The sequence below is a fragment of the Nylanderia fulva genome, unplaced genomic scaffold (genome assembly GCF_048542155.1).
Source record: "Nylanderia fulva isolate GAGA-0341 unplaced genomic scaffold, ASM4854215v1 Scaffold4, whole genome shotgun sequence".
Classification (NCBI taxonomy): domain Eukaryota; kingdom Metazoa; phylum Arthropoda; class Insecta; order Hymenoptera; family Formicidae; genus Nylanderia; species Nylanderia fulva.
This window is the reverse complement of record NW_028190476.1, coordinates 2,819,127-2,833,522: the sequence shown is the minus strand read 5'-3', so window position 1 is coordinate 2,833,522 and position 14,396 is coordinate 2,819,127. Positions and strand designations below refer to the sequence as shown.

The following is a 14,396-nucleotide window of genomic DNA, read 5'->3' as shown; positions in this document are numbered from 1 at the left end:
AATTTATTTTTAAAGTAACATATACTATATATAACACTATACTTGATCACTTCAAATTAAATAAAATATACTTATATGTATATTTATATATGTTGGAAAATATTTAAATATACATATATTATTTTCTATATTATATATATATATATATATATGTATATATAATTAAATAAAATGTACATAGTTTTAATATATATATGATTTGATTATATATAATATATATAATATATATAATATATCGAAAATAATATATACTTAAATATATTTAAATATTTTTCAACATATAAAATACATTTTATTTTATTTATTTATAAATAAGAAAATAAAAGTCAACTTTTTTACTTTTTTATTTATAAATCTCTATTGAAATATAGAATTGTAAAATTAAAAAATTGCTGTTTATTAATTTAAATGGTACAAAATTTGGATACATATTTTCGATTGTGCGAGAAGACTATTAATTTCTCTCTCATTCGTTCTCGCGTGAAAAGACACATTACACATTATATACACTCTCCTCTTGTAAAAAGCGATACAGGGTTGATCCTGAATAAGGGTGTGATTTCGCGTCGTCGCGGGCGCGGCTGGGTGCAAAAGCTCACGTGCATTTTACGTGCGTGAGCTTGACATTCGGCCCTTTTTAGATTTTGGGCAATTGCCCAAGATCGGATCGCGATCGCGCCCAACTGCAATGTTTAATATTCCGTCGCCTATACGAAGAGAGTATGCGGCGCGTTTCTCGATCACTCGCGGCGACCAGTTTGTCATCGACGAGCGTCAAGTGCGCACCCACACGATAATGCCTCCTTTCGATACATCTCGAATCGCGACCCTCGCTCGTCGACGAGTTTTCGGCTCGTGATTCCGGGCAAGATCGTTACGCGACCCTAGTAATCGATCGGCTCGGCTGGAAATTACCTTTAGTGCAATCTGTTTTGGTTCGGATTCCTTAAAAACACGTTTATGAAGAATTTTTTTAACATTTAAATTCTTCAGAAAAGCGAGAAGATTTTTCTCAATTATGAATGGAGAATGAGTAGATCGAATGAAAAAAATATGCATTCACACACAGAGAGAAAATATTTTAAACATTATTAATTCTCTATCAACATTTTGTAATTTTAAATTATATATATTTTTGTCGTTTTAATATTAATGAGACATTTAGAATTAAACAATTTTTTTACATAATTTATAAGTGACACAGCATGTTTAGAAATAACCATATGTTAAATTTTAATCAAGAGCTGTGCGCGTAAATTGTTATGAAAAAATATAGTTCCAAAGACTGTCAAATAAGCCTATAATCTAGTGTTTAAGTGAAGTGATTATTTATTTCTGTCATAAGAAGTGTTTCTAGAGGGAAAGAAAAAAATTAAGGAAACTGAATTTAGAAATAATTAATAATGCGAAAATTGTGACCGCTAAAGGAAGATCAAATTATTTTTCATATCATATTCAAAATAGTCTGATCTAGCCAGCTAATTTTATAAATTATACACCTGAAAGGGACATCGATTTGGATTGAATTTCTCTGATTTAAAGCGACAACGCGCGAATGCAAAAACAGTGAACAGATATTCGCATTGTGTGCGATGAAAAATGATTTTATGCGAAAAAGAAGATAACAAATGCGTTAGTTGCGACTGATAAAGTATTTTACACGGTGAGTCAAGACTATATCATATCTTCAATTTTTTAGCGTATCTTGCACAACAATAGAAAAACAAATTAATTATATAAAAAGACATCATAATTACGTACTCCTTCGCAAATTGCATTGTAAAATTACATTAAAAGTTAAGTTTAAAATGTTGGACAAAACTCAGATGGTGTAGCGTAAGATTAGATTGAACGCGCGAGATACGTGAAAATAATGCACTTACGCAGAAAGACTTGAAAGAAATTTATTTATTAATAATTTATGTATTCGCGCTTCCGTGAAGTTATAAATATTTACGAGAATATTTACTTTTTGGCGTGCATTTATTATCCATGCAACGTGGTCAAAACTTATGTCGTGATACATGTCTGCTTTTACAATCATGTGTTATAAATATTTCACCAAGTGCACGTTGTTCACGCGTTAGAAATTTGCACAAGTTACTTGTAAATAAAATGTTTAAAAAATAATTTTTTCTGCCACTTGGGTAAAATTTATAACAAAATGTATATTCACATTTTTTCGTGTTAAAGCAAATCTAAATATGTTTCTAGTTCGTATTCAAAATTCTATTTTCCTACGTGCTAAGATTTAATAATTTTTTTTAGTCAGCACAAATTAAATATGCTTTCGCGAAAATGATACATAAATATCTGGCAAACGATTTGACAGTAGATACGACGTATTAATGCTATTTGTTATTGCTAATTTGTAACATATATTAAATCACGAATTTAAAAAAAATTCCAATTGTATTTTAAATTAATATTATGTTGTGCTCGTAAATTAATAATTAACACTGTGCTTTTATCATCTAACATAATAAATTATGAAAAATTTTATTTTTTAAAATGTAAAATCTAAGGCAACATATTTCTATTTTTAAGGCAAAAAAATGATATATTAAACTTTTTGTTTTCAAAATTATATTTGCATTTTAACGCAATTGTTTTTTATCTCTCTCTCTCTTTCTCTCTCTCTCTCTCTTTTTTTATTTTATAAATAAATTATCCAGATATATAAATCTATATCAATTATAAGAATATGATAATTATGTTTGAGAATTAATTATTTATTTCTAATAATATTTATTTGTAAAAGATATTGATATAGCATTTAAAAAGTCGTATTTAAAATAAAATTACTTATAAAATTATATACATGTATAATAATGTCGTTTAATTCGGTCTCCAAAGAATATCGTGTTGCATGCGATAAACTCGATCTTTAAGCGAGATCTAAATCGGTAGCGTAAAAGGTCATTCTTCCAGAAGAAATTCTAAATTCCGCGTTTTGTCCATGGTCGCGGTTTTCGTCGCGGATATTTTCGGTAAGGTCGCACGGAAATATAATGCAATCGTCAGACGATCCGGCGACGTTATTCCATACGTATATTAACAGCGTATTCGTAATGCATCAGCATTTATATACGAATAATTAAAGACAAAGCTATATATATCGAAGACATTTATTTATTCGGAATTGAATAGATTCGAATCGAAAACGCAAAACGATCCATCTTGCGTAATTTTTACGTTATACAGTTTGTCGGCCAAGAAATGCCACGCGTGCCGATGAAGACTATGATTTCGCCAAACGTGAAAGAAAAATATGTACGATATATGTCTGCGGTGATCGTATGATTTAACCTTGTGAAATAGTTCAATTATTATACAAGTTATTTTATTTTATTATAAATTTACTGTATTTTTTCAATGAATACTAATAGACTTATGATTTAAGAAATAACAAGGAGTTAAAAAAAATTCTCTCACTTCAACATCAAATTTTATTTTTAATTATCAATTTTTTAATTAACTTTTTTAAAATTATTAATTCAAATTTATATGGGAAGTTTTTAATTACAATAGATGCAATTAAATATAAAACAAAGGCACATTAAACTATATTGTAATTTATATGTTTGACTAGTATATGTATGTGTGTAGATGTATAAATAATTAAAAAAACTTTTATGAAACTTTTATAAACTTGCACAAATTATATATATATATATATATTAGATAATTATTACAGAAAGATATCTCGAGTAAATGTCATATAAGCCTAAAGAAAGAAGAAATATATATTGCAATCATTGTGACATTGTTGCGCAAGAAATAAAATTTCTTGTATTTATAGATGTATTATTTAAAAATATTTGCATACAGCATAAAAAATAAGGATAATAAAAATTGAGCAATCTCAGATGATATCTCATTGTCAGATACTTGGAAGCTTCAAAAGTCAAATGATGATAATTAAGATGCCAAGCTCACGATGGCAATTGGAGCTGCATCGTTCTGGCTGCACTTCGAGATGCATCCTCGAGACATATCGATCGACAAAGTGCATCCTTAAGTGTAGCTGCAATGATCTCACAGAAATCTCGTGCAAATCGTGTGTTTACCCAGACACTTCGTGGTTACTTCGACGCCCGAAAGTTATATTTACCGTCGTATTACTGGCGCGATTCCCGAGACAGACGTTACTATTAGACATTATTTATCACGATGGGTCCGCGACAGAAAAAAATGCAGTCATGCCGGCAATCTTGAATCACCATTTGCCGTTAGACGATGACGTCTTGCTTGTGACGTGTGCAACTGTCATGTGCAATATCTGAAACCGTCCAGCTCATAGCTATGACGAAATATGTATATCAAGTGGCCAGAATGATACAGATCCAAATCGCAATAATAATGCATTTAATATGCAACATTAATCTGACCAAACTTAATGAAATATAATAAATACTTAATTATGAAAAAATTTTATCTTTATAAACCATGTGGTTCATATTTGCCTTGTATTCACTGATGAAGTTTTACTGTTTGTCAATTAAATTAGCAGAGGTCTCATAATGTCTTTATATTTGCCTCGTATTCGCTGATGAAGTTTAAATATTTGTTAAGTAGCATGCAAGAATTTCATGTCATAATGAGATGACTCTATCTATTTCCTCACCCTTATCTTTATCGAGCGAAATCTTTTAATACGGTAAATGCGATAAATCTTTTATACTGTGCTTGAACTATGATCCTTATTAATGACATGTAGCATTGGAATACAGACGGATACAATATCTGCCTAAGTTATTCCGTTTTTAGTCGGAGTTTCGCAGCCAGATATTTCTGGCGAATGATGCGATCGCGTATATGTTACTAATGTCACTGCGATGATCTTGGATCGCGAGAAGATTTTCGTTTCGTTAGTCTTAAATGAATCTTCTCGATGGATCGCTTTGCTCGGACGATTCGATTTTGTGCTGCGAATGATCGTAAATCGGTAATTATAACAGTCTCATGATCGTTTTCGACAAAATTAAAATTAAAGTTGGAGAAATCACGAAATTGCATTTTACAATGGCCTAAATTAATTATCTATTGGCACAACTCATGCTAAAACTGCGACAACAATAGCTCGCTGCATGCACTATTAAACATACATAAAAGCGCTATAATAGTTTGCAGACAAACATAGTTTGTGTATTGTAGATGCTACATGCATTATGTAGACAGTAGTTTGGTGGATATTAAAACGGTGATTTTATGTTTAACATGAGTATATATATATATGGTTCATAAGTATATATTCAATATATTTTTAATCTAAAAAATTCCATTATTTTTTAACCAATATGTGTATTCAAATAATTATTTATTAATTGCAGGAATTATTTAGCTATTTGATCTAAGGTTTATCTGAAGATTGAGTTAGCATTTGTTTGCTGTTTGGTACGTAATTGAATAATGAAAATATATAGAAAATAAAAATATAAAAATATAATATATCAATAAATTTATGTTTTATGTTCATTAATAGCTCCGACACTCTACAATTATTTCGAAATGGCCAATGCTTGGAATGGATTATCCTGCGTTAAGATACGAGTCCATTTCGGTACAATAACCGGTCCATCTTAAATTAAAAATTATTTAGATAAAATATGCATGTATGTATATGTGTTCAGAAATAATTTTTATTGAAACAAGATATATCTAAAGCAAGACTTTTGATTGCGTATTTCTCTTTTTCTTTTGTTCATTATTCATATGAATTAGCTTATAAACTTTATTTTATTTTATTAAAATAAATTAATTTAGAAATTTATGATTATAATAAATAAATTTGAATATTGTACCACGTTTCTCTTTAGCTGTAGAACTTCTTTCAAAAATACTTTAATGACGAAACATGTTGTAGTTTGTTAAAACTAGTTTTTAATTCTGCTCTTAGGTTCGGTAGGCGAAAATTTCTGAAAGTATGAGTAACAACGTGCTCGCGAGCACGTCGTTCTCGAGAAGAAATTGTACGGTGTTTTTAAATGGATAAAAAATGACGGTCTCTTATCAGTATGAAGTCGCCAGTTCCACCAGCGGTGGATTCACCAGGCTTTTGTTTATGTGGCGTGGTTCCCTGTACAAGCTCATCTACAGGGAACTGTTACTTTATCTGCTAATGTTCGGTGCCTTGTCCGCACTTTATCGTTATGCTTTTAATACCACGCAAAAAAGGTGGATATTCCGATGTCTTTGAAACATAGAAACTAAATATATACATATAAATAAAATTATACATATAAATATACAAAATTGAAAATGTATTAGAGGAAATAAGAAAATATTATTTTACTATTAATTTAATTTATTAAAAATATAAACAAATTTATAAGAATTGTAATATATAACACATTACAGAGAGTTCGAGAAAGTTGTTGTTTACTGCGATACCTTGATCCAATTGATCCCGTTGAGTTTTGTGCTCGGATTTTACGTATCCTACGTGGCGCAGAGATGGTGGAAGCAATACAAAGCAATACCGTGGCCCGACAAGTGAGTTTGGAAGCAGTTATTAAACAAATGTTAAATAAAAATTCTAAATTTTCAAAGAATATTTTCTTTCTTTTCTTAAATATAGAATTTGGGAAAAACGAATACTATGAAAATAATCGATAAAAGAAAAGCGCGCGAATGTAATTTTTTTTTATTTTTTTCTCCCCTGCAGAGTGATGCATCTCGTGGCTCTCTACATCAGCGAAAACGACGAGTACAGTCGGATGCTGCGCAGAGCCCTCATGCGTTATTTGAACCTCTCTCTGATACTTGTTCTACGTTCTATCAGTTCGGCAGTGAAGAGACGATTTCCCACCCTCGAGCATGTCGTTGATTCTGGTAAATCGTAATCAAAAGTTTATCGATCAACATCCTTATAATTAGAAAAATTCACGAGGTCGAACGAACGTCTTGTAGGTTTCATGACCTCGTTGGAGCTCGAATTGTATCAGTCGGTGCCGAGCAGCGAGTTTAACACCTATTGGATACCGTGCACGTGGTTCGTTAATCTTCTCAAGGAAGCACGCAAGACTCACAGGCTACCTGATCCTCAAGGTTTAAAGCTAATTATGGAGGTGCGAATAGAAATTCCACGTGTGTCTTCTATATACTTAATTGCTTTACATCTTAGTTAATCTAGGAAAATTCCCTTCATTATTCCAATAAAGCACTATAGAAATACTAATCCTATATCAATGCTATATTAAAATGAAAGAAATTAATGCCAATATTTTTCTAATTTTCTTATTGTCTAGCTTTTTTAACGTTATCAAAATAAATAGAATTCTCTTTAGATATTATAAGTTTTTGAAGTCTATATCAATTAATTGGCGTCTATATATCAAACATACCTTTTTTTTTGTTTCTTTCTGCTATATCTATTTTCTTTTAGCAACACTGCATATATGATAATATAAAAATATATAACTATAAGGAAGTTAATCGTTCGGTGCAAGAACGATTAGGTTTTACGAGCGTCTACAGCGACGACAAGTCGATATACAGCCGATTACAAATAGTCATAAATCTACGTGTCACGGTTTATATCAACCACGTTTTTATTTTTTACGATTAGGCACACGTGTCTCAATCGCATTATGCGTTCGCACGTTACAAAGCAAAAGCCAATTTTAATGCGCATGATAAACTTTTTGTTAGTCAGCAAGTATGACGTATATGTGAGTAAATTCAAAAGCAGATTTTTTTTCACAAAGTATAACAATTGAATCAATATATATCTCGTTTATATTTTCAATTGTAATTCATTCAATTCCTTTTAGCGGCACGCTAGATAATTGCTAGGCAGTTTAATTGCGTTCAAACACGATTAATTAATCTATTTAAATTGAATTAATAAATCTATTTAAATTTAATTAAACACTCTCGTGTTCGGTAACGAATGCATACTTGATTTGCAGGAATTTAGCGAATTCCGGACTAAATGCGGCCTGCTGTGGAGTTACGACTGGGTATCGATTCCATTGGTGTACACTCAAGTGGTGACACTCGTTACTTACAGCTTCTTTGCGGTCGCCCTGGTCGGCCGACAATACATTGATGGTGTCGAGAAACAATTCCAATTAAAAGTAGATAAATACGTGCCGATCTTTACGATTTTAGAGTTCTTTTTCTTTATGGGACTGTTGAAAGTAGCCGAACAGCTAATAAATCCTTTCGGAGATGACGATGAGGACTTTGAGCTGAACTGGCTGATCGATCGTCATACAAAGGTGGGCAAATTTTATTCAAATAGGTTTAAACATTTTTTACACGTACTTACATCTATGTGTGAAACGCTAGGTATCGTATCTCGGTGTGGACACCCTGATGAACCGCTGTCCTCCGCTCGTCAAGGACATTTATTACGACTCCGAAAATATAAGTCTGCCGTATACGGAAGCGGCAGCGGCGTACAAGAAGAAAACTTATCGTGGTAGCGTTGCGAATATGATGTTAGTATTTCGTATATGTGTAATTTATAATATTTAAATATTTCATATTTTTTAAATATTAATATTTATAAATATAAATATTAATATATTAATATTTAAAATATATTTCTAGCTATGATCGAGTATTTATAGAATTGTTGATTTTTAATATAAAATCTCTTTTTTCCTTAATATGAGCCTTGCAAGCCTTGCCTTGAGAATCCTGTCTTAAAGAATCTTGAAAATACGTATAGCTTTATATTAAAAATTTTGGTTTTTTAGGGTACCCGAAGAGAAACAAATGATGTTCCTGCCTGGAATTTTGGAAGAAGAGGAAGACAGCAAAACGACACCTCGCACTTCTACAGTTAATTTGGCAGTTCCTAGTGAGAGTCCGGAGAATGATAGGCGGTAAGATTGCGAAAATGGTTGTTCTAAAACGATTATGCAACTAATAATTAGGATGTCATATCGGTGTATTAATTTATAAATAATCAGTTATTTCAATTTAAAGTATCACAAATTCACCGTATTCTCTTTCAATCAATTATAAAAAAATACGTCTATTATAAAACACTGAATTCTTGAAACAGTGTGTTTGTTGTTATCTAAATAAAATTATATAGATGTTCATCTAGATAAAACTTTGGCATCATCCTATCTTTATATAAATATTAAAAATATGTATTATCTATATCTGTGTGTGTGCATCTTAGATGAAAAAAAGTATTATTTTTACTAAATTATCTAGAATAATTGTCAGATAATTTAGAATCATAGCACATAAAAATACTTAAATAGTAGAACTTAAGCAGTAAGCAATAAAAATTTATAAGATGAATCGCCATATAATTTTTTATCTTTCGTCTAGATATATATTTAAAAGAACATCGTCTTCATTTTATCTAAGACGAATTTACATATTTTTATCTCATCTTTACCTATATAGCTAATTTAAAAATCATCCAAGTACAAGACTGAGTATGAGTAAACAAATATAAAGAAATTTCCATTGATGCGATACACGAACTCTATTAAGTTAGACTCGTTTGTTTCAGCCAGATCAGCGGGTCCCCTGCAACACCTGCGAAGATGGCTGGCAATTGTTCCGAAACGGTTGTTCAGCTGGATGGGCAAGAGCAACCGATCGAAATGGAGCATCGACACATCATAACCGAAGCGGTGAGAAAATTCTCCGCCTTGGCGAAGGGTTCGGCCACTCGCACAGGGAGACCATTCTATCCAGTATTAACAAAATTGCCTAGGCCAGTGATGCAACCTTGGCCAAGCGCGACGAATCTCGAGATCTCGCGTCCCGCACAGACGTCGATTCAGTCGCCGATTTCCACGCCGATTTCCATGCCGATCGTTCTCGAGACGGCGAGGAAGGACTCGTGCAAGAGTCTTCGTCAATCCTTCACGGAAGATTCTGAAGGACGACGACCGAGCGTCTCGTCGCAGAGCGACAGAAGCCAGGAAGGCGTCGTAAACTCGGCGTTCGCCGAGGAGAGGTTGCACCAAGTGTCGGACATCTATGACGACGAGGAGGAGGAGTACGAGGACTCCAGTCCTCCGCATCAGCATGAAGATCCCTGTCAGCATCTAACGATTCCAGAAGCGATTGACATGTCCGTAATCGTTGGCGAATCGAATCGTGCGAGCAGTCCGAAGTACCTGATGATCAAGAAAGACCGCTCGATTAGCGATTTTAAGAAGAAAAAGAGCGTCCATTGGCCGAGATTGTCCGGCAGACCGTTTCGCAGAAGAACCACCGACAATATACCCGCGATAAACACAATGCTAAGTCAATCCAGGAGCTCGCCGAATCTGAGGAATCTAGAGAAGACTGCGCGAAATGTCAAACTCGATCCTTCTGGCAAGGAGGAAGACGATTCCAAACTGTGAATGATGTAATATGTCTAGGTTTTTTTTAATGTAATTACTGCAAAATTTATCTTTAAATTTGTGTGAATTTCTTGAAGACAGAAATTTTGTTAATGGATTATTTCTCGCTAAGAAATCTCTTTCTCTCTCTCTCCCTCTCTCTCTCTCTCTCTCTCTCTGCACATCTGATTATGAACTTTTATAAATTAATTGCGATATTCTTTATACGACTTTAACACAATCTTAAAACTATCTTTGTTATAAAGATTGATAGTGCTGTGAAAAAACTATAGAAAACTATATGTTTATTCTGAATATTTTCCATTACATTAATTTATTCATAGAATTATTTGAAGTGACATAATAATAGATGAATATATATATATATATATATATATATAATAATAATATATGTTATTATTCTTTATCTTTGTGATGACCAGTGATATATAAAATATTCTATATTTTACTGTTTAATTATTATATACAATATATCATTATGAGCAGGTATGTATAGAGAATGTACACATCCACCACAGAAGCATAGCAATTTATGATTACCAATATATATCTATATAAATATTGTAAATATATATATAATATTATAGAATATATGTATAAAATCCATTGCATTATGGAAAAACAAAAAATAAGTTATTGAGATAATTAATTTGTAAAAAAATATGAAAATTTTTACATTAAAAAGAATAAGAAAAATATTAAAGTATAATTAAATAAATATAAGATATATGCATATATGACATAGATATATACGATATATATAATTATAATATTATATATGTATATATATATATATATATATATGTGTGTATACACTATTGTTTGTGAAAATTGCAACACAGCTAATATTATTATTATTTCATAGTGTTGCAATTTTTGCAAACAGTAGCATATATATATTTATGCATTATAAAATATATATAAAAAAATTTTATCAGGAGTCAGCAGGATTGTTAATTGTTATAAGCACCAGAGATTTTCAAGATTTATCGACTGAAACTTTAATAGTATTTTGTCGATACATTATCATACTTTGAAAAGTTTAGTCGACGCATAACGATGAATAATATATAACACAGATGGCACTTTGAAAGTTTTACTGTTTTTGGCGCACTTATTTTATGTCTCCCGTTTTTCACAGAACCAAAGAAACTTGTGACAATCTTATTTTCGAATTTTCTATCATTGTATGATTTAATGTCTTCTCCAATTTGTATTAGTGCGAAGCAAAAATTCACAATGACATAACGTTCATCAAAAATATAAGAATTTTGTCATTTTACGATTTATTTCGACATTTTAGAATAATTGTTTCTTTTCGCCGAATAAGAAGTTTTGGATTGTCAAAACCAGATAAAATGAATATAGTGTGTGTGATTTGCAGTGAATTACTGGTACCGTCCGATGATGTTTTTCATACACCATGTGGACATATTTTCCACTTTGGATGCTTAATACAATGGCTTGAAAGGTAACGTTTTGATGTCATCAAAAATATTTTATATGCTGTAGTCTATGAACCTTTTCTTCCTTTTTGTCTTGTTAAATGAAATATTTATTCTAGTCTTGAAAATTTGTGTGTTTTATATATTTAAAGGAATTTATATAGAGAGAATCTTATAAAAAAATTGTTTTTTTAAAGATCAAGGACTTGCCCACAATGCCGGGAAAGAACAACAGAGAATAAAATACACAGGCTATATTTCAATTTCTCAAACAGTGATAATATCATAGAAGATTCCACATCTCTACAGCACAAAGTTGATAATCTAACTTTTCAGCTGCAATTGAAGGACCAAAATATTAACAATCTTACAGAAGTCAAGGAAAAGTTGGAGAAGCAAACAGCTGGTTTAAGACAAGAAGTTAGACACGTTGAGAAGGAAATAAATGGTAAAAATAGTGCGATTCATGCACTGAAGGAGCAGATCAAGTATTATAAACTACAATGTCAAGATACGAATACTTATAAGAAAGAAGCTGAACAGCTGAAGAACAAAATTGAACATTTTAAAAAGTATGTACCTTTTTAAAATAATTTTATTATAAGTTTTAGAAATATATTAATATATTTATAAATTTATATTATTCCTGCGATTAAAAGTGAATTTTATAGTTTGCAGGCTTTGCTAGATCCTGCTGTAGAAGAAGTGGATAATATAATAGCGATGACTCATGATATTGACAAGCTTAAGACATATATAGTAGCAATGAAAAAGTATTCTATATTTACATATATATGTATTTGATATAAATGCTAGTAATATAGTAATATAATTTAATTATTTAATGTATTTTTCAGACAAATAAGAACTGATTTTCAGAAAAGGAGAGTACTAAGAGATAAAATTAAAGTGTTAGAACAGAAACTAATAACAGTTTCTACAAAATACCAATCTTTATCAGAGGAACACACTAAACGAAAGTATATAGCGTTTTTTAAAATTAAAGAATCATCTTCTCTAGATTATATTGTTATCATTATATCACTATTGTACTATTATCATTTTTAGAGAATTGGAAAAACAATTAATTATCTGTGAAAGTGAAAAAATAACCTTACAAAATCAGCTTCTTGATATGCAGGCAAGTGCACATAAAAAAATCTCTAATAAAATATCTGGAGAGAAGCAAGACAGATTGAAGATACATAAGGACTGTAATCCTGAAGCAAAATTTAATGGGATAACAAACGAAGATGTGGTGGAACTTGATGTTTCTCCAATACCTCAAAAGAATGATAGTGTTGTTATAGAGTCAGTAAGTTAACTGTAACTTATATATATTTAATTACATTAAAACATTTCATTGATCACATTATTGTAATTTTTGGATTTAATACTTGTTGCAGAATAGCACTGAAGTTACTCCACAAAACATAAAATCACAAGGTTTTTTCTCAATGAAGGATCATGGTTTTAAAAGAGAGAGATCTAATAGCAATTTGAAAGTACCTTCTATACTCGCAAAAAAATCGAAGTTTAATGCACCAAATCAAGTAAATTGTTTTACATTTATATTTAATATAGTTATTATTTTAATATAGTTGTTTATTTTTATGCATTGCTTTTCTGTATTGTGTATAATTATTTTTACATATAATTTCAGATTATCAATGGTAATGGTATGACTTTTGATGGTTTTGGGGACACGCCAAGTATGATAAATTTCCTAGTCCGATTTCTAATTCACATGTAAAGAAAATCAAAGAAGAAGTGAAGAGATCGAAACTTGACTCTGGTAATAATCAGAAACTCAGTGATCTACTATTGATATAGTGTACGGTGCCTAAATTGTAAAAGTGATATAAATTATAAGAAATCTAAAGACACAATTTTATAAAGACTACTGTTTTAAATTACAATGATATGACTTTTGGGGGACACGCCAAGTATGATAAATTTTCTAGTCCGATTTCTAATTCACATGTAAAGAAAATCAAAGAAGAAGTGAAGAGATCGAAACTTGACACTGGTGGATTAACTATTTAAAAAAATACAGGCGACATAAAATCGCATTTTTTAATTTTTACATTCAAAATGTTTAATTAACTGTATTTTGATAATAAAATTTTATTTTATAAAACGAGTTTCTTTGCCATTTTGAAAACAGTAGTTTGCCATTTTATAAAACTATGAATTTATTTTATTATTTATGTTATATGGCAAGAGAAGTGCGACAAGTAAGATTCTAAATTAGCTTTTAATATTAACTATTGCTAATGCTGTATTTTCTCGGGCTTTCACTTTCGCTTACGATTTACAGTCATTCGCGTTGCATCGCTTATAAGCTTTAATTAATTATAACATATTAAATATAAATAGCAAAAGCTTCAAGAGTTGAAAGATTTTTCCAAAAAAAGAAATAAGATTAATGAAAATTATAATATAAAAATTATAAACTCTAGATTTAGTGTGTAAAATATGATAATATAAATTAATCATAATCGATCTAGTAGCAATAAATTATGCATAATTGTGGCTCAAGCATCAGTTATAATTGTATAAAGTATAATAAAAATTTTATTATATTATATATATTAAATATATTATATATCATAATTTA

At 30.5% G+C, this 14,396-nt stretch overlaps 2 protein-coding genes across 8 annotated transcripts; both read left to right on the top strand.

Annotated features, from left to right (window-relative positions):
• The first annotated feature begins 712 nt into the window (after window positions 1-712).
• On the top strand, window positions 713-10,431 carry LOC114938011 (bestrophin-4). 7 transcript variants are annotated; one of them, XM_085485928.1, is made up of 12 exons: window positions 713-1,033; window positions 1,543-1,663; window positions 5,334-5,397; window positions 5,486-5,615; window positions 5,900-6,177; window positions 6,361-6,495; window positions 6,668-6,834; window positions 6,913-7,070; window positions 7,914-8,225; window positions 8,296-8,447; window positions 8,709-8,837; window positions 9,485-10,431. In XM_085485928.1, exons 5-12 carry the CDS (start codon window positions 5,999-6,001, stop codon window positions 10,329-10,331), a joined length of 2,079 nt encoding a protein of 692 aa, XP_085342054.1. In that variant the 5' UTR covers window positions 713-1,033; window positions 1,543-1,663; window positions 5,334-5,397; window positions 5,486-5,615; window positions 5,900-5,998; the 3' UTR covers window positions 10,332-10,431. The 7 variants fall into 7 exon arrangements, with proteins under 7 accessions (XP_085342054.1, XP_029167553.1, XP_085342053.1 ...); XM_029311720.2 differs by having other exon boundaries at window positions 1,507-1,663; XM_085485927.1 differs by having other exon boundaries at window positions 713-1,112; window positions 1,507-1,663.
• Window positions 10,432-11,260: 829 nt separating this feature from the next.
• LOC114937998 (no poles) lies at window positions 11,261-13,916 on the top strand. The gene is given in 8 exon segments (XM_029311696.2): window positions 11,261-11,802; window positions 11,974-12,348; window positions 12,448-12,549; window positions 12,634-12,756; window positions 12,845-13,091; window positions 13,183-13,329; window positions 13,440-13,473; window positions 13,476-13,916. Coding segments are annotated over 8 exon segments (1,275 nt in total). The 5' UTR covers window positions 11,261-11,689; the 3' UTR covers window positions 13,610-13,916.
• The last annotated feature ends 480 nt before the right edge of the window (window positions 13,917-14,396 follow it).